This window comes from Rhinoraja longicauda, chromosome 16, assembly GCF_053455715.1.
Source record: "Rhinoraja longicauda isolate Sanriku21f chromosome 16, sRhiLon1.1, whole genome shotgun sequence".
Lineage (NCBI taxonomy): Eukaryota > Metazoa > Chordata > Chondrichthyes > Rajiformes > Arhynchobatidae > Rhinoraja > Rhinoraja longicauda.
In genome coordinates, this window is record NC_135968.1 from 4,526,910 (window position 1) to 4,545,070 (window position 18,161).

The 18,161-nt window shown below is 48.8% G+C and overlaps 2 protein-coding genes across 2 annotated transcripts in view; one reads left to right on the forward strand and one right to left on the reverse strand.

The window, feature by feature from the left end:
- Positions 1-18,161, reverse strand: part of LOC144601464 (uncharacterized) — a 97,747-nt gene that overhangs the window by 7,956 nt on the left and 71,630 nt on the right. Inside the window, 4 exon segments of the mRNA XM_078413611.1 lie at positions 1,386-1,661; positions 1,861-2,031; positions 2,125-2,196; positions 2,377-2,492. Coding sequence (XP_078269737.1) covers positions 1,386-1,661; positions 1,861-2,031; positions 2,125-2,196; positions 2,377-2,492 — 635 coding nt within the window.
- Positions 1,283-6,120, forward strand: LOC144601113 (uncharacterized). The gene has a single exon (XM_078413064.1). The coding sequence runs from the start codon at positions 1,639-1,641 to the stop codon at positions 2,734-2,736; it is 1,098 nt and encodes a 365-aa protein (XP_078269190.1). The 5' UTR covers positions 1,283-1,638; the 3' UTR covers positions 2,737-6,120.

Genomic DNA, 18,161 nt, shown 5'->3' on the forward strand with positions numbered 1-18,161 from the left:
TGATGGAATTAGAAGTAACACTAGCAAGTTTGCAGATGACATAATGCTGGATGTCAGTGTGAACTGCGAAGAGGATGTTAGGAGGTTGCAGGGTGACTTGGACAGGTTGAGTGAGTGGGCAGATGCATGGCAGATGCAGTATAATGTAGATAAATGTGAGGTTATCCACTTTGGTGGCAAAATCAAGGAGGCAGATTATTATCTGAATGGCGTCAGGTTAGGTAAGGGGGAAGTGCAGCGAGACCTGGGTGTCCTTATACACCAGTCACTGAAAGTTGGCGTGCAGGTACAGCAGGCAGTGAAGAAGGCTAATGGCATGTTTGCCTTCATAACAAGAGGATTTGAGTATAGGAGTAAAGAGGTTCTTCTGCAGTTGTATAGGGCCCTGGTGAGATCACATCTGGAGTATTGTGTACATTTTTGGTCTCCTAATTTGAGGATTGACATCCTTGTAATTGAGGCAGTGCAGCATAGGTTCACGAGATTGATCCCTGGGATGGCGGGACTATCATATGAGGAAAGATTGTAAAGACTAGGCTTGTATTCACTGGAGTTTAGAAGGATGAGAGGGGATCTTATAGAGACATATAAAATTATAAAAGAACTGGACAAGCTAGATGCCTGAAAAATGTTCCCAATGTTGGGCGACTCCAGAATCAGGGGCCACAGTCTTAGAATAAAGGGGAGGCCATTTATAACTGAAGTGAGAAGGAACTTTTTCACCCAGAGAGTTGTGTATTTGTGGAATTCTCTGCCACAGAGGGCAGTAGAGACCAATCACTGGATGAATTTAACAGAGAGTTAGATAGAGCTCTGGGGGCTCGTGGAATCAAGGGATGTGGAGAGAAGTTTGGCACAGGTTACTGATTGTGGATGATCAGCCATGATCACAATGAATGGCGGTGCTGGCTTGAAGGACCGAATGGCTTCCTCCTGCACTTATGTGCTATGTTTCTGTAAAATGCTGCAGCAACTCAGTGGGACAGGCAGCATCTTTGGAGAGAAGGAATGGGTGACGTTTCGGGTCGAGACCTTTCTTCGGACTTAAAGGTTAATTTTCACTACACGGCAATTTAGGCTGGTGAATGCTTCAGGCGTTCTACTGTTTGTACTTGAAGTATCTATACATCGTTTATTGTTTTGGATTTTGAAGATATTTGTGCATCTGCAGAAGGGAAATGCTAATTGACTTGACGGATTTAATGCCCGTCTTTCTACCCAGTCTGCACCGCGCGCCGGAAAGCACTCTATCAGCACAAGCGTCCCACACGGCGCATGCGTCTCCCCGGGGAGTGCTGCGAGGCGCCCTGGGGATGAGGAAATGGTGCGGATTTCCGGGTGCGGAGCGCGGCTGGAGAGCGGGAAGAGGAAGGGCCGGGACTGACCCAGACCCAGTGCAGCGGCCCGCGGCGTTCCCGGGGCTCGCAGCGACCCTCCGCCCAGACGGCAGCTGCTCCTCGGGCCTGACCCAACCGCGGCGTCGGATTAAACCGCAGCCCCGACGCTCAGCTCCCTCCTGCCGCCGAGCATCCGGAGCTTCAGTCAGGCCAGGGAAGGGACTTTCACCCGCTGCCTGTGTGACAGAGAGTAAGTTCCCTGTTTTACCCTCCCGATTGCCCACTCCTGCCTCCCGCAGCCATGAATCCCTTTCACTGCTCCGACTGCGGGAAAAACTTCAAGAGATCCAGTGACCTGATGAAACACCAGCGGACGCACACAGGCGAGAGGCCGTTCACCTGCCCTCACTGCGGGAAGGGATTCATCGATTCCTCCAACCTGCAGAGACACCGGCGGATCCACACCGGGGAGAGGCCGTTCATCTGCACTCAGTGCGGGGAGGGATTCACGCAGTCCACCCACCTGATGATCCACCAGCGGGTCCACACCGGGGAGAAACCCTTTGTCTGCTCTGAGTGCGGCAAGGGCTTCAGCCAGGCCGTCCACCTGGTCACCCACCAGCGAATGCACTCCGGGGAGAGGCCGTTCACCTGCTCCGAGTGCGGCAAGGGATTCACCGAGTCATCGACCTTACTGAGGCACCAACGGATCCACACCGGGGAGAGGCCTTTCACCTGCTCCGAGTGCGGGAAAGGCTTCATCCGCTCATCCAACCTGTTGACTCACCAGCGCATCCACACCGGGGAGAAGCCGTTCAGCTGCCCTGAGTGCGGGAAGGGGTTCATCCGCTCCTCTAACCTGCAGAGGCACCAGCGGGTTCACACCGGGGAAAGGCCGTTCATCTGCCCTCAGTGCGGGGAGGGATTCACTCAGTCCACCCACCTGCTGATCCACCAGCGGGTCCACGCCATTCAAAAACCCTTCGTCTGCTCCGAGTGCGGGAAGGGCTTCATTCAGGCGGTCCACCTGGTCACCCACCAGCGCATGCACTCTGGGGAGAGGCCGTTCGCCTGCCTGGAGTGCAGGAAGAGGTTCACCAATTTGTCGACCTTGCTGAGGCACCAGAACATCCACACCGGGGTCAGGCCGTACATCTGTGTGGAATGCGGGAAGGGATTCACCGAGTCGTCAACCCTGCTGAGACACCAGCGCATTCACACTGGGGAGAAGCCCTTCATCTGCTCCGAGTGTGGCAAAGGATTCATTCGCTCTTTCAACCTGGAGATCCACCAGCGTACCCACACTGGGGCGAGGCCATTCACGTGCGCCGACTGCGGGAAGGGATTCACTCACGCATCCAACCTCCTGAGACACCAGCGTAAAGAGAGTTTCATGTAAGATATTTAAACTTCACCGTTGCTGAAACTCTAGCGAGAGGACAAGAGGAGAGCTTGTTGCTGATCACTACCAGGACTGGATACCAGGCATTAAACTCAGTTGGGGGCATGTTTCTCCTTATTTTAATAACCTGATGACTGGACTAGAACAGTATCTGGACTGACAGTATTTTTTTTAATGCTCTATGTGTAAAGCTGAGAATGTGTCTGAAGAAGTGTCCTGACCCAAAACGCCACTTGTCTATGCCCTTCACAGATGCTGCCTGACCCATTGAGTTCCTTCAGCACTTTGTATTTGACTCAGGATTTCAGCATATGCAGTTCCTTGTGTCTCAACATTTTGTGATTTCCGGCACATCCACTCGACCCCTCTCAGGTGCTTCAGAGAGAGACAATAAAACTGTCCCTGTAAGTGTTGATCGGAATCTCGACTGAACTGCTGAATACTCTTTAGTTTTGTCTTTATTTGCTTTGCTTAAATATATCACTGCTGTTTAACTCCTGCAGTGGCGGGTTTCATTTTATCAACGCCTACTGGTTGAATGTTTTGCTCAGGTTCCAACTAGATATATTGCCAACTGAAGGACAAGGCGAGAGGTTTGGTCCAAGACAACCACTGTGGCACAGCAGTCGATCAGCTGCCTCACAGCGCCAGACACTTGGGTTCGACCATGACGACAGGTGTCTGTATGGATTTTGTATGTTTTCCCTGTAAATTGCTCCTAGTATGCAGGGAGTGGATGCAAAAGTGGAATAACATTGAACTAGTGTGAATGGGTGATCGATGGTCAGAGTGGACTCAATGGGCCAAAGACCCTGTTTCCATGCTGTATCTCTCTATGATTCAAAACTCATTTCAGAAAGAAAAGTTTATGATAATTTTCCCAGCCGCACAATATCTTCAGTTAAAATAAAATCCACCAGCTGGATACCGAGGCTTCAACCAAACATATTTGCTGTACAAATTGTACAAGAAGCTGGTGAGGCAGCACGTGGAGAATTATGTTCAGTTTTGATCACTGCAATAGGAAAGATGTCATTAAGCTAGAAAGAGTGCAGAAAACAGTTGAGGATGTTGCCAAGATTAGGGAGAGGTTGGGCAGGTAGGACTTTATTCCTTGGAGTGCAGGAGGCAACAGGGTGATCTTATAGAGGTGTATAAAATCATGACAGGTATAGACGGGGTGAATGCACACAGTCTTTTACCCAGAATTGGGGAAATCAAGAACCAGAAAGCATAAGTTTAAAGGTAAGAGGGAAAAATGTAAATAGGACCTGAGGGTGGGATATGGAACAAGTTGCCAGAAGAGATAGTTATGGCAGATACTCTAACAGCATTTAAAAGATTTTTGGACAGGTACATGGATAAGAAAGGTTTAGAGGGATATGGGCCACACACAGGCAAATGGGACTTAAATGAGGCATCTTGGTTGGCATGGAGGAGTTGGTCTGAAGGGAAAGTTTCATGCTGGATGATATTTGCTCACAGTCCTGGACCCTTGCTACTTGGAGATAGTGCACGCAAAACTGGCTTGTGCATAGGAAGAGTGTGAAGCACGTGTATTATGTATGATGAGCATTTGATGGCACTGGGCTTGTACTCGCTGGAGTTTAGAGGGGTGAAGGTGGATTTCATTCAAACTTAACAAATAGTGAAAGACCTGGATAGAGTGGATGTGGAGAGGATGTTTCCACTAGTGGGAGTGTCTAGGACCAGAGAGCACAGCCTAAGAATAAAAGGATGTACATGTAGAATGGAGATTGGAAATTTCTTCAGCCAAAGGATGGTGAATCTGTGGAATTTATTGCCACAGACAGTGGTAGAGGCCAAGTGATTGGGTATTTTTAAGGGGGAGACTGACGGATTCTTGATTAGGGTATTAAGGCTTATGGGGAGAAGGCAGGAGAAAGGGATTGAGAGGGAAAGATCGATCAGAAATGATTGAATGGCGGACTAGACTCGCTGAGCTAAATGGCCTCATTCTGCTCCTTTGAACTAATAAGCTCGTTGGGACTTTCCCAGAGCAGGATCTCCAGAAATGTTCCTATGGTTTAAGGCAGTACAAAGACAAAACCATGGTTTGCGTCCCTCTCTGCATCCTGGAGTTTCATCTGGTCTTCCGGTAAGCATCCCTTGAATGTCTATTCTCCACGACAACTTCCAAACCGAAGACCTCTACCAGCTGGAAGGACAAGTATGGCAAATCCATGGGAACACAAGATGCACGCCATCCTGACTTGGAAATGTATCGCCGTTACTTCACCGTCGAAGGGTCAAAATCCTGCCGCATTATCCCTTACACCATTGAGGGTTTCTCAATACCTCAACGACTGGCAGCAGTTCAAGAAAGCAGCTCACCACCACCTTCTCAAGGGGAACTAGGAATGGCAATTAAATGCTGAATCAGCCCAGGATGTCCACATGGCTTCAATAAACAGCAAAAAAAATTGGGACTGCAATGGTTGGGTAATTGATTCACCAGTTGCCGTTTGCAGCAACCCCTGTCGCTCAGAGGGGCCCCTGGTTCCCGGGAAATATATTATAATATTGTGTAATGTCTAATAACTAGTGTATTTAAAGTATGTTGCTTATTAATTAAACAAACTTCTGATAGTCTGGAATACCTGCATGCCGGATTGATGATGTTTTACTGTCGGAAAGTGGGGATCGTGAGTTTTGTGCCATGTCTGGGGTTTAGATCTTTGACTTTGCAACCCAATGGTATGAACATTGAAGGATACAAAGTGCTAACATGGAGAGGCGATGGTTTGGGTTGGGATCCTTCTTCAGACTGAGTTGAATGTTCGCAGTCTAGGTTGCTACATACCCTCCTCTCTCCCTTCTTCCCCCTATATAACCCTCTCCTTTCCACTCCTCCCCGTGCCCTATCTGGACTCGCACCCGTTTCTCTGCTTTCCCCCCTTCCCTTCCACGTACATTCCTTTCTCTGCATAAAAAGTTTTCTATATAAATATATATTTATATATCACACACACAGTATAGTTATTTATTGTGGGTTTTACAGACTACTATGTTGACATACCGTGCTGCTGCAAGTAAGAATTTCATTATTTCAATTTAAGGACACATGACAATAAAACACTCGACTTTTGATAAAATACTCTTTTGACATGAAAGCAGGTTATATTGACGATGGTTATCAAAAGTTGCAGCAGGATTTTGATCAGCTGGGCACGTGGGTCGAGGAATGGTAGACAGATAAGTGCGAGGTATAGCAGATTGGTTTAGCAGTGAACATTGAGCCCATGTAAGTGTAAGAGCACAGAGGGATCTAGGAATATAGTTCAGACTGAAGAAGGGTCTCGACCCGAAACGTCACCCATTCCTTCTCTCCCGAGATGCTGCCTGACCTGCTGAGTTACTCCAACATTTTGTGAATAAATACCTTTGATTTGTACTAGCATCTGCAGTTATTTTCTTGTACATATAGTTGATAGTTCCCTGAAAGTGGCATCACAGGCTAGGGTGGTACAGAAGACTTTTGGTTCATTGGCTTTCATCAGTCAGGGAATTCAGTATAGAAGTTGGGACATTATGTTACAGTTTTACAAGTCTTTGGTGAGGCCCCACATTGACTTTATTCCTTGGAGCGCTGAGGCTGAGAGGTGATCTTATGTGTAAAATAAGCAGAATAGATAGGGGTGAATACATAAAGTCACAGAATCTAAAACAAGCGGATATATGTTTAAAGTGAAAGGGACATAATTTAACATAAACCTAAAGGGCAACTTCAACAGGATGTTGGGTATATGGAACGAGCTGCCAGAGGAGGTAGTTGAGGCAGATGGTTTCAAGGGATATGGATCAAATGTGGGCAAATGGGACTACGCCACATACGAGTTGAGCTGAAGTGAGACACAAAGTGCTGGAGTAACTCAGCGGATCAGGCAGCATCTCTGGAGAAAAAGGGTGGGTGACATTTTTGGAACGGATACGTCATTCATCCTATTTCTCCGGGGATGCTGACTGACCTACTGAGTTATTCCAGCATTTTGTGTCCATCTTTGGTACAAAGCCAGCATCTGCAGTTCTTTGTTTCTCCATTTGGGCTGAAGTGTCTGTTTCTGTGCTGTATGACTCTATGATTCTCTCAAACAGCCAAAGATGTGCCATAGAACGTATTCTGACGGTATGCATCTCAGCCTGGTAGGGCAACTGGTCTGTTCTTGACTGCTTGTAACCTGGAGAGACTGATGAACACGACCCAATCCATCACAGGCTTGGCACTGCCTTCAATCGAGTTCATCTTAATAGTGTGTTGCTCCAGGAAGGCTGCAAGGAAGCATGTCACCTCGCCATTTCCTCTCCACTCATCCACCATTGATTTGAACAACCGTAACATGAAGTCTCAACTCCTATAGTCAATGGAGTCACAGGTGCTAGTTTACAGAAGGTAAAGCAGCAAGTCTGGAGGACATGGACAGGTGATGTTTTGGTTCGGGGCCCTCAGACTCGAGGAGGGGCCTGATCTGAAACGTTGCCTGTCCACGTCTTCCGGAGATGCTGCCTGACCTGCTGAGTTATTCCTGCAGTCAATACCGTAGCCGTTTAAGGCAAGCATAGTCTTGTATCCAAGGTCTTGCTACTCATTGGCACTCCCCAGGGACCTGCCATGCACTGTATATCGTGGCCTGGTTACCAAAACGCATGACTTCACACATGTCTGAATTAAATTCAACCTGCCATTCGCTTGGCCACATCCCCAGTGATCTGGGTCAACTCTGGACGGACCTGCCCATGCCAATCTAAGATTACCCATCTACGCCAGTCCCACCTGCTCGCGTTTGGTTCATATCCCTCTAAACCTTTCCTATCCATGTACTGAAATTACGTAACCCTACTCAAGAGACAGCTTTATACAACGATGATTAGGTCCCATTTACAGTTTTGTGTGCAGTTCTGGTTGCCCCATTACAAGAAGAATGTGGAGGCTTTGGAAAGGATGCAGGGGAGGTTGATCGGAATGATGCCTGGATTAGGGAGTATTAGTTACAAGGAGAGGTTGGACCGACCCGGATGGTCTCTGGAATGCTGGAGGTTGCAGGAAGACCCGATAGAAATATATGAAATTATGAGAGACATAGATAGGGGAGACAATCAGAACCTTTTTCCCAGGATAGAACATTAAATACTGGATGGCATAACTTTAAGGTGAGGGGGGAGGGGGCAAAGTTTAAAAGAAATGTGCGGGGCAAGTTTTATTACACAGAGGATGTTGAGGGCCTGGAAAGCACTGCTGGGGGTGGTGGTTGAAGTCGATACTTCAGTGGTATTTAAAAGATTTTTGGATAGGCACATGGATATGGAGGGATGTGGGTTGCATGCAGGTAGATTTGAGATGATGTTGGCTTCATGTTTGGCACAGACATTGTTGGCCAAAGGGCCTTTCCTTGAGCTGCATTGTTCTGTGTTCTATAACCTTTTGACCGTTTACAGTACCTCCAATCTTGGCTTGGGAACAGTTCTACCCAAGACTGCAATAAATTGCAGAGTTGTAGACGTAGCCCAGACCATCACACAAACCAACCTTCCATTGACAACATCTACGCTTCACGCTGCCTTCGCAAGACCACCAGCTCAATCATGGACCAGTCTCACCCTGGTCACTCCCTCTTCTCCCCTCTCCCATCAGGCAATAGATACAGATGTTTGAAACACACACACCTCTAGATTAAGGGGCGGTTTTTCCCCAGTTGTTATCAGGCAACTGAACGGTCCTCTCATCAGGTAGAGTGCGGTCCTGACCTCTCATTTATCTCATTGGAGACCTTTGAACTATCTTTATCGGACTTCAATGTTATATCTTTGCATCAAATGTACCCATTATCATTTATTGTATTCATGTATAGCCTTTTCTTTGACTGGATAGCACGGACACAAAAGCTTTTCACTGTATCTCAACAAGGTGGCTCAGTGGTGGAGTTGCTCCCTTACTGCACCAGAGCCCCTCGTTCGATCCTGACTGCCGACTTTGTATGGAGTTTGTACGTTCTCCCTATGAGCACGTGGGTTTGCTCCAAGAGCACAGGTTTCCTCCCTCTTTCCAAAGACGTGCAAGTTTGTAGGCTAATTGGCTTCTGTAAATTGCCCCCAGTGTGTAGGATATGTACGGGTGATGCTGGTCGGCAGGGGCTGAGTGGGCGGAAGAGGGCCTTATTTCCATGCTGTATCTCTAAACTAAACCAATAATAAAATAAAATAAACTAAGACCCGTCAAAAAATACAAAAACCCATTACAATGCACGTGACCAGAAGCTGCTTTTCTTTAAAGATGAAAGAATTGGGAACCAGTTTTGTGGCACAACTTTCCTGGACTGTTTGGGGAAAGCAGTTTGCAGCTGCAGAAGAAGAGCATTGACTCGGATACGGTAGTTTAGTGACAACAGTCGCTTGAATCATTGTGGCTTCCTGCGGGACCGCTTCAAGGGTTTAGGAAACGGGGGCTGAACAAACATACCAGGCTGTTTCCCATAATCATAATCAGAGTGATCTGGTTGAACCTGGAAATAGAAACCGTTGCAGAGAGAAGTTGGGGGAACAATGAGCATAGAACGTAGAACAGTACAGCACAGAAACAGGTCCTTTGACCCACAATGTTTGTGCCAAACATGATGGCAAGTTAACCTGATCTCATCTGCCTGCACATGCTGCATATCTCTCTATTCCCTGCACCTCCATGTGCCTATCTAAAAGCCTCTAAAAGGCTGCTATTGTATCTGCCTCTGTTCCACCACCATTCCTGGCAATGCGTTCCAGGTCCCGACTACATTCCCTGCGTAATGAAAACTTGCCCCAGACATCTCCATTAAACTTCTATCTATCTGTCTATCCATTAAACTTTCCCCCAGTTACCTGAGAGCTTTGCCATCTGGTGTTGGACATTTTCACCCAGAGGAAAGAAATCGAGAGCTTCCGTGGGGAGGTGGGAAGGAAACAAGCCGAGCCTTGGGGCATCCCGAAGATGGACACAAAATGCTGGGGTAAATTAGCGAGACAGGCAGCATCTCTGGATAGAGGGAGCAGGAGCATCAATGGGGTGTAACTGGGCGTCACGTGAGCTGGGGGGGGGGGGGAGGCTGGGGGAGTTCTATATATCCAGGGGGACATTGTGATGTCAGTCAGCGCTCCCAGCCTGGGCTGAAGTGAGAGAACTGCAGGCGAAACCTTCGGGACGGAGCAGCACAGGGATTTGATCCTCACCATGGGTGCTGTCTATACGGAGTTTGTACGTTCTCCCTGTGACCTTTGTGGGTTTTCTCCGGTTGCTCCGGTTTTCTCGCACACTCCAAAAATATACAGGTTTTGTAGGCTAATTGGCTTGATGAAATTATAAATTGTTCCTAGCGTGTGTAGGATAGTGTTGGTGTGCAGGGATCGCCCCTCGTTACGGACTCGGTGGACCGAAGGGCCTGCTTCCACGCTGTTGTAGCGACCATAGAGAATGGTCCAGGTCGTCGAACCCTCGGATTGGCCAGCGAGGTCACGTGGGAACGCGACCATGGGGATTGGTCCAGGGAACGACATCGCTGATTGGCCAGCGATGTCATGTGCGCGTTTGGCGCCCGTTTTAGTCAGTTCGGCGAAGTCTTCAAGGAAGACAGTAAGTTTGTATTGGTTGTCCTGTACCTTGTTGTTTAACTCTGTATTCGTGTATTGCGGCTGCAATAAACTTCGTCGACAACCAACAAGTTTCGGACTCGCCATATTGGTGACCCCGACGTGATCTGGACGATCACCGACTGAGCAGGAACCCGACGCCTCGATGACGATGACCGAGCAGGGCACACCGGAGTCAAGCGCGGCAGGCGTTCATCTTCCGTTATTTTGGACGTACGCACCGCAAGCTTGGTTTATCCACGCCGAGGCTCAATTCCATATAAAGAAGGTGTCGGACGAATCCACGAAGTACTTCTACCTCGTCAGCGCTCTATCGCCGGACACAACCAAGCGCGTGATGCGGTTCATCGTAAATTCACCTGCGGAAGACAAGTACGAGGCCATGAAGAAGGTATTACTGCGAACCTTCGGGTTGAATAAGCATGGTGGTGCGGCAAAACTTCTGCACCTACCGGATCTTGGAGACCAACTGCCTTCCGTCCTCATGGCCGAAATGATGATGCTAGCCGGTGAGCATACGGATTGCCCGATGTTTGAACAGGCATTCCGCCAGAAACTTCCCGAGGATGTCCGACTGCTGCTTACGGATTGTTCTTTTAAGGACCCCGAAGCATATGCAGCGAAAGCGGACGCGCTCATAGCGGCAAAAAACAAGGCAAGTGGTTCAATCAACAAAGTCTCGACATCGGTGACCACGCCACAGTGACGGCAAGATGGCGCCACGTCTCCCGCCAATTCTCCGAAAGCCCGCCAAAAAGATCCGCACAAGCGCGGCTGGTGCTATTATCACCTACGATGGGGTAACGAATCCCGCAACTGTCGTTTGCCTTGTACCTTCGCGGGAAATGCCTCGGCCGATCGTACATAGGGGCAGTTACGATTGGCCAGAACCGGCGCCTCTATGTCCATGATCGATTCACGGACACAGAATTTTTGGTAGACACGGGAGCCATCGTCAGCATAGTGCCGCCGACCGACCTCGAAACCAGATCGGGTAAGACAGGTCCCACCCTCATCGCGGTTAATGGCAGCCCAATTCGCACTTTCGGTACACGGAAGATGTCCCTTGTGTTAGGCCTCTGCACGTACGAATGGCCATTCATCATAGCCGACGTCAAACAAGCGATCCTGGGCGCAGATTTTCTCTGGGCTTTTTCACTGGTTCCTGATGTCCGCGGTAACGACCTCCGACCCTCCGCCGAAGATGAGCACGTCGCTCCGACAATCGCCTCCTCGCCCAGCCCTACTGTCCAGGCCGTCGTCGCGGCCCCCGACTCGTATGCTGCGATTCTGGCAGAGTTCCCAGAGCTGCTCGTCCAACGTTTTGACGCACCTTCGGCTAAGCACGGTGTGGTCCATCACATCCGCACCAAAGGCCCTCCCGTTTTCGCTCGGGCCAGGAGACTACCGCCAGACAAACTGGTGGTGGCAAGGGCGGAGTTCAGGAAGATGGAGGAAATGGGAATTGTCCGTCAGTCTGACAGCCCGTGGGCCTCGCCGTTACACATGGTCTCCAAGGCATCTGGGGGGTGGAGGCCATGTGGCGATTATCGGCGTCTCAATGCTGTCACCACGGCTGATCGCTACCCCATACCGCACCTACAGGACTTTTCATCTGGGCTGGAAGGAGTGGTGGTGTTTTCCAAAATCGATTTGGTGCGAGGATACCATCAGATTCCGGTGCGACCGGAGGACATACAAAAAACTGCAACTATTACTCCGTTCGGGTTGTTTGAATGGTTGCGTATGCCTTTCGGTTTAAAGAACGCGGCACAGGCTTTCCAGCGACTGATGGACCGCGTGGGCCGGGGTTTACCCTTTTTGTTTATTTATTTAGACGACATCCTGGTAGCCAGCCCCTCAGTGCAGGAACACCAGGCCCATTTGCGGACCGTGTTCCAGCGGCTCCAAGACCACGGGCTCATTATCCAACCCTCCAAATGTCAATTCGGCCTGCCTGCCCTCGATTTTCTAGGGCACAGAATTACTCCTGCCGGCGCCGCCCCTTTGCCCGAGAAGGTGGAAGCTATCCGGGCTTTTCCCAGGCCCACCACAGTAAAAGGGCTGCAGGAGTTCGTAGGCATGGTTAATTTCTACCATAGGTTCGTCCCGGCAGCGGCGCGAGTCCTGCGCCCGCTTTTCGAATGCCTTGCAGGGAATCCGGTAGAGTTGTTGTGGTCCCCGACCGCAGAGTCGGCTTTTACGGCAGCTAAGGCAGCCTTGGCAGACGCCACCATGTTGGTCCATCCGAGCCCCTCCGCCCCCACGGCCCTGACGGTTGACGCCTCTGACGTGGCGGTGGGTGGGGTTCTGGAGCAGCAGGTCGGTGGCCGTTGGCAGCCTTTAGCGTTTTTCAGCCGGCAACTAAATTCGGCCGAGCTGAAATATAGCGCATTTGACCGAGAGCTTCTAGCTCTCTATTTAGCTGTCCGTCATTTCAGGTATTTCCTCGAGGGCCGCCCATTCGTGGCATTTACGGACCACAAGCCATTAACATTTGTTTTTTTGAAATTGTCTGACCCATGGTCGGCCCGCCAGCAGCGGCACCTGACTGCTATCTCCGAATTTACCACAGATGTCCGTCATATCGCGGGTAAGCTTAATGCCGTTGCTGACGCCCTGTCTAGACCTGCTTTTCCCCCTATTTCGGCGGTGGACTGCGAAGTGGATCCCCAGGAGCTCGCGGAGGCACAGCTCCTAGCGGATACCGTTTCGGCTTACCAGTCCACCACTTCGGGATTGAAGTTGGCCCAGGTAGCTTGTGGGTCGGAGGGCACGAAAGTCTGGTGCGATGTTTCTCTTCCTCGTCCCAGGCCGGTAGTACCGCCCTCCCTTCAGCGCCGGGTTTTCGATGCCATTCATGGGCTGGCGCACCCGTCCATCCGCTCCACCTCTGCCTTGGTAGCAGCGAGGTTTGTCTGGCATGGCCTGCGGAAACAGGTAGCGGGGTGGGCACGTTCCTGCGTGCCCTGTCAGACCGCTAAAGTCCAGCGCCACGTCCAGCCCCCCCGTACAGGATTTCGAGGTCCCGGCTTTTCGTTTTTTCCACATCCACGTGGATTTGGTCGGGCCTTTGCCTTCCTCCCGGGGCTACACCCACCTCCTCACGGTGGTGGATCGGTTCACCCGGTGGCCAGAGGCTTTCCCATTGTTTGATATCTCGTCAGCGTCTTGTGCTAGGACTTTGGCCCTTCATTGGGTAGCTCGTTTCGGGGTCCCGGCAGTTATTACAACTGACAGAGGGCCACAGTTCACTTCGTCCCTCTGGGCCGCGCTGGCGGAACTGTACGGGTCCAAGTTACAACCCACAACTGCATATCACCCCCAGGCAAATGGACTCGTAGAAAGGTTCCACCGCCAACTTAAGGCGTCCCTCAGTGCAAGGCTTGAAGGCCCGGACTGGGTAGACCAACTCCCTTGGGTTCTTTTGGGCATCCGGACTGCTCCTAAGCCAGATCTCGGTGCGTCGTCCGCAGAGCTAGTATATGGCTCGACACTTCGAGTACCCGGAGATCTGTTTCCGGACCCTTCAGCCCTGCTCCCTACAGTCCCATCAGCGTTAGCATCTCTCCGGGAACGGGTGGGCTCCCTGGCTCCAGTGCCGACTTCACGTCATGGGTGTCCCATGGTACATGAACCGTCTTCCCTGAAGGACTGTGAGTTTGTTTTTCTGCGTAAAGATGCCCATCGCGCCCCGTTGCAGAGGGTCTATCAAGGGCCGTTCCGGGTTTTACGTAAGGGAACGGCTACTTTCACCTTAGACATGGGCGGCAAGAGTGAACTCGTCTTGGTGTCCCGGCTCAAACCTGCCCATTTGGACCCGGATCAACCAGTCCTGGTCGGTCAAACCCTAGGAGAGGCCGACCTCCGTTAGTTCCGCCCAGTCCAGAAACCCCCGTTCCGACAGTTCCTCCAGGACCCCCCGTTTCGGCAGTTCCTCCAGGACCCCCCGTGCCGGTAGTTCCTCCAGAACCTCTCGTTCCGGCTGTTCCACCAAGTCCGGAACCTCCAGCTCCTGTGGTTCAGGCTGTCCCTCTCCGTACTCGTTATGGTCGCGAAATCCGGCTCCCAGCTAGGTTCCGCACCTCGGGTTCTGGGGGGGGTCATGTAGCGACCATAGAGAATGGTCCAGGTCGTCGAACCCTCGGATTGGCCAGCGAGGTCACGTGGGAACGCGACCATGGGGATTGGTCCAGGGAACGACATCGCTGATTGGCCAGCGATGTCATGTGCGCGTTTGGCGCCCGTTTTAGTCAGTTCGGCGAAGTCTTCAAGGAAGACAGTAAGTTTGTATTGGTTGTCCTGTACCTTGTTGTTTAACTCTGTATTCGTGTATTGCGGCTGCAATAAACTTCGTCTACAACCAACAAGTTTCGGACTCGCCATACTGTATTACTAAACTGAACTAAAAGCTCTGTGTCAGCAGTTAGCAGCTTCAGAGGGATAACATTGAACTAAATGCAGCAATTCTGTCATTGTGAAGGCCTTATAACATGATAAAACTAAAATACATCTCAGACTGGTCAAGGTCATGTGATAGGAGCGGAATTAGGCCATTCGGCCCATCAAGCCTACTCCACCATTCAATGATGGCTGATCCATCTCTCCCTCCTAACCCTAATGTCATGCCTTCTCCCCATAACCCCTGACACCTGTACTAATCAAGAATCTATCAATCTCTGCCTTAAAAATATCCATTGACCCTTCTGTGGCAAAGAACTCCACAGGTTCACCACCCTCTGCTGAAGAAATTCCTCCTCATCTCCTTCCTAAAGGAACGTCCTTTAATTCAATTCTGAGGCTATAACCTCTGTTCCTAGACTCTCCCACTTGTGGAAATATCCTCTCCCCATCCACTCTATCCAATATTCCACTATTTCGGTACGTTTCAATGATGTCCCCCCTCTTTCTTCTAAATCCAGCGAGAACAGGCCAAGTGCAATCAAACATCACTCACTCATTCATGGGATCATTCTTGTAAACCTCCTAAGACGTACAGGTTTGTAGGCTAATTAGCTTGGTCGAAATGTAAAATTGTCCCCAGTGAGTGTAGGGTGGTGTTAATGGGCGGTGCTCGCTGGGCAGCGTGGACTCAATGGGCCAAAGGACTTGTTCCCGCTCTGTATCTCTAAACTAAAACTAAACCTCCTCTGGACCCTCTCCAGAACCAGCACATCCTCGTGTACCTAGAATTGCTCACAATACTCCAAATGCCACCTGACCATCAACATAGAGTCTCAGCATTACATCCCTGTTTTTGCACTCTAACCCTCTTGAAATAAATGCTAGCATTGAGTTTGCTTTCTTTACTACCGATTTGCTTGCAGATGAACTTTTTGGCAATCCTGCACCAGCACTGCCAAGTTGCTTTGCATGTCCGATTTCTTGATGCTCTCCCCATTTAGAAAATAGTGAACACCTTTATTCCTTCTACCAAAATGCATGACTCCACACTTTGCCACACTATATTCCATCTGCCACTTCTCTGCCCACTCTTCCAACCTGTCCAAGTCCTTCTGCAGACTCCCTGATTTCTCTACACTACCTGCCCCTCCACCTATTTCGTATCATCCGCTTGGCCACAAAGCCTTCAATCCCCTCATCAAAATCATTAATATACAACGTGAATAGTAGGGGGCCCAGCACTGACCCCCTGCGGAACTCCGCTAGTCACTGGCAGCCAACCAGAAAAAGCCCCCTTTATTGCTACTCTTTGTCTTCTGCCTTCCAGCCAACCTGCTTTTCATGCCCTTTGATCCCCCCCCCCGTGGGCTCTCATCTTCCTTAGCAGCCTCACATGTGGCACCTTATCAAAGGCTTTCTGAAAATCTAGGTAAATAACATCCACTGACTCTCCTTTGTCTGTCCCATTTACTTCTTCAAAGAATTCCAGCAGATATGTCAGGCAAGATCTCCCCTTCACAAAACCATGCTGACTTCAGCCTATTTTATTATGAACTTCTAAGTAATCTCATCCTTTATAATGGACCCTAAAATCTTACCAACCACCGAAGTCAGACTAACCGGCTTATAGTTCCCTATGGTCGCCTATAGGTCATTTTGTCTGCTCCACTGCAAAATCTCCTCAAGGTATGTCTACTTTGAAGAATCCAGCTTTTTGTATCTATCTTCAGTTTAAACCAGCATCTGCAGTTCCTTCTTACACATTTTGTTTGCTCCACTGTGAAATCTCCTCAAGGCATGTCTATTTTGAAGAAGTTCTCCGACGAGAGTTCTGCAACATCCTCTCTCACTGCTCCCCTTCTATGATTTCTCCTGCTCTCCGACTCTACAACTACGTTTGCATATCTTTCATTCATTGTTCTTTATCTTTTACCCAGAGAAGGGGAACCAAGGACCAGAGGACATAAGTTTAAGGTGAGGATGGGAATGATTTAATAGGAGCAACTTTTTCACAAAGAGGGTGGTGAGTGTAGGGAACGAGCAGTCAGAGGAGGTGGTTGAGGCAGGTGCTGTTGCAACATTTAAAAGACATTTGGACAGGTACATGGATAGGAAAGGTTGAGAAAGATATGGGCCGAACATGGGCAGGTGAGACTAACAAAGATGAGCCATTTTGGTCCCTGGGCATTGGCCAAATGGACTGTTTCTATACTGATTCACAATCCGGCGCGGCCTGGAACGTGGCAAGTTCAACAGCCTGACCGCGGGAGAAGACGGCAGGGGAAGAGAAAAGACATTCTGGCCTTCTATCACAGTGAGGAGGTGACTGGAGGAGACTCACTATGATGGATATTTCTTTTTTTTGTTTTTTGTTGGTTTGTGATTGTGTTTGTAATTGCTTATTTTTATTGCTCTTATTGTTGGACTGTGGGTAACGGAATTTCGTCCAAAAGACATTTTTTGGATGACAAGGCTATTCTGATTCTGAATGACTCATACTTATACTCAAGTGGGATAAATAGTAAATAGTATGGAGTTTGTACGTTCTCCCTGTGACTGCATGGGTTTTCTCCAGGTACTCTGGTTTCCTCCCACATCCCAAAGACGTTCAGATTTGTAGGTTAATTGGCTTCTGTAAATCGTTCCTAGTGTGTAGGGTAGAACTAGTGTATGGGGTGATCGCTGTTCCGCGTGAACTCAGTGGGCCGATGGGTCTATTTCCATGCTGTATGCTCCCACTAGCTCCATGCTATCACATTTAAACCTTCAATGATAGATAAAGGTTTTTTACAATGGAAAAACTGTGGAATAAATAAGATGGGAGATCTCTATAGGGAAAATTTTTTCCTTTCATTTCAAGAACTACAACAAATTTATGGATTACATTCAAAAGATTACTTTAGATATTTACAAATTAGAGATTATGTAAAAGCAAACATATATGAAATTAGAAATAGAAAGACAGAGATTTTAGATGAATGTCTAAATAAACACCCAAATACAGAAAAATTGATATCATATATTTATAATATTTTACTGGAAAACGACGCTCCAACGACAGAAATATATAGACAGTCATGGGAAAATGAATTAGGTCAAATTATTAGACCTGAGATATGGGATGAAAGTTTACAACACATACATCACTGTTCGCTAAATGCTAGACACTCTCTTATACAATTTAAAATATTACATAGACTACATTATTCAAAAGCTAAATTACATAGTATTTTTCCAAATATATCTGCCATTTGTGATAAATGTCAGCAATTGGAAGCTAATTTAACGCATATATTCACAAACTGTGAAAAAATCACTAAATTCTGGACAGAAATATTCAAAATAATTTCGAATGTGATTAATATGAAGCTGACCCCTGACTC

What these genes read in the sequence shown, in the direction of transcription:
- LOC144601113 (XM_078413064.1), top strand. Translation starts at nt 1,639, where the DNA reads ATGAATCCCTTTCACTGCTCCGACTGCGGGAAAAACTTCAAGAGATCC.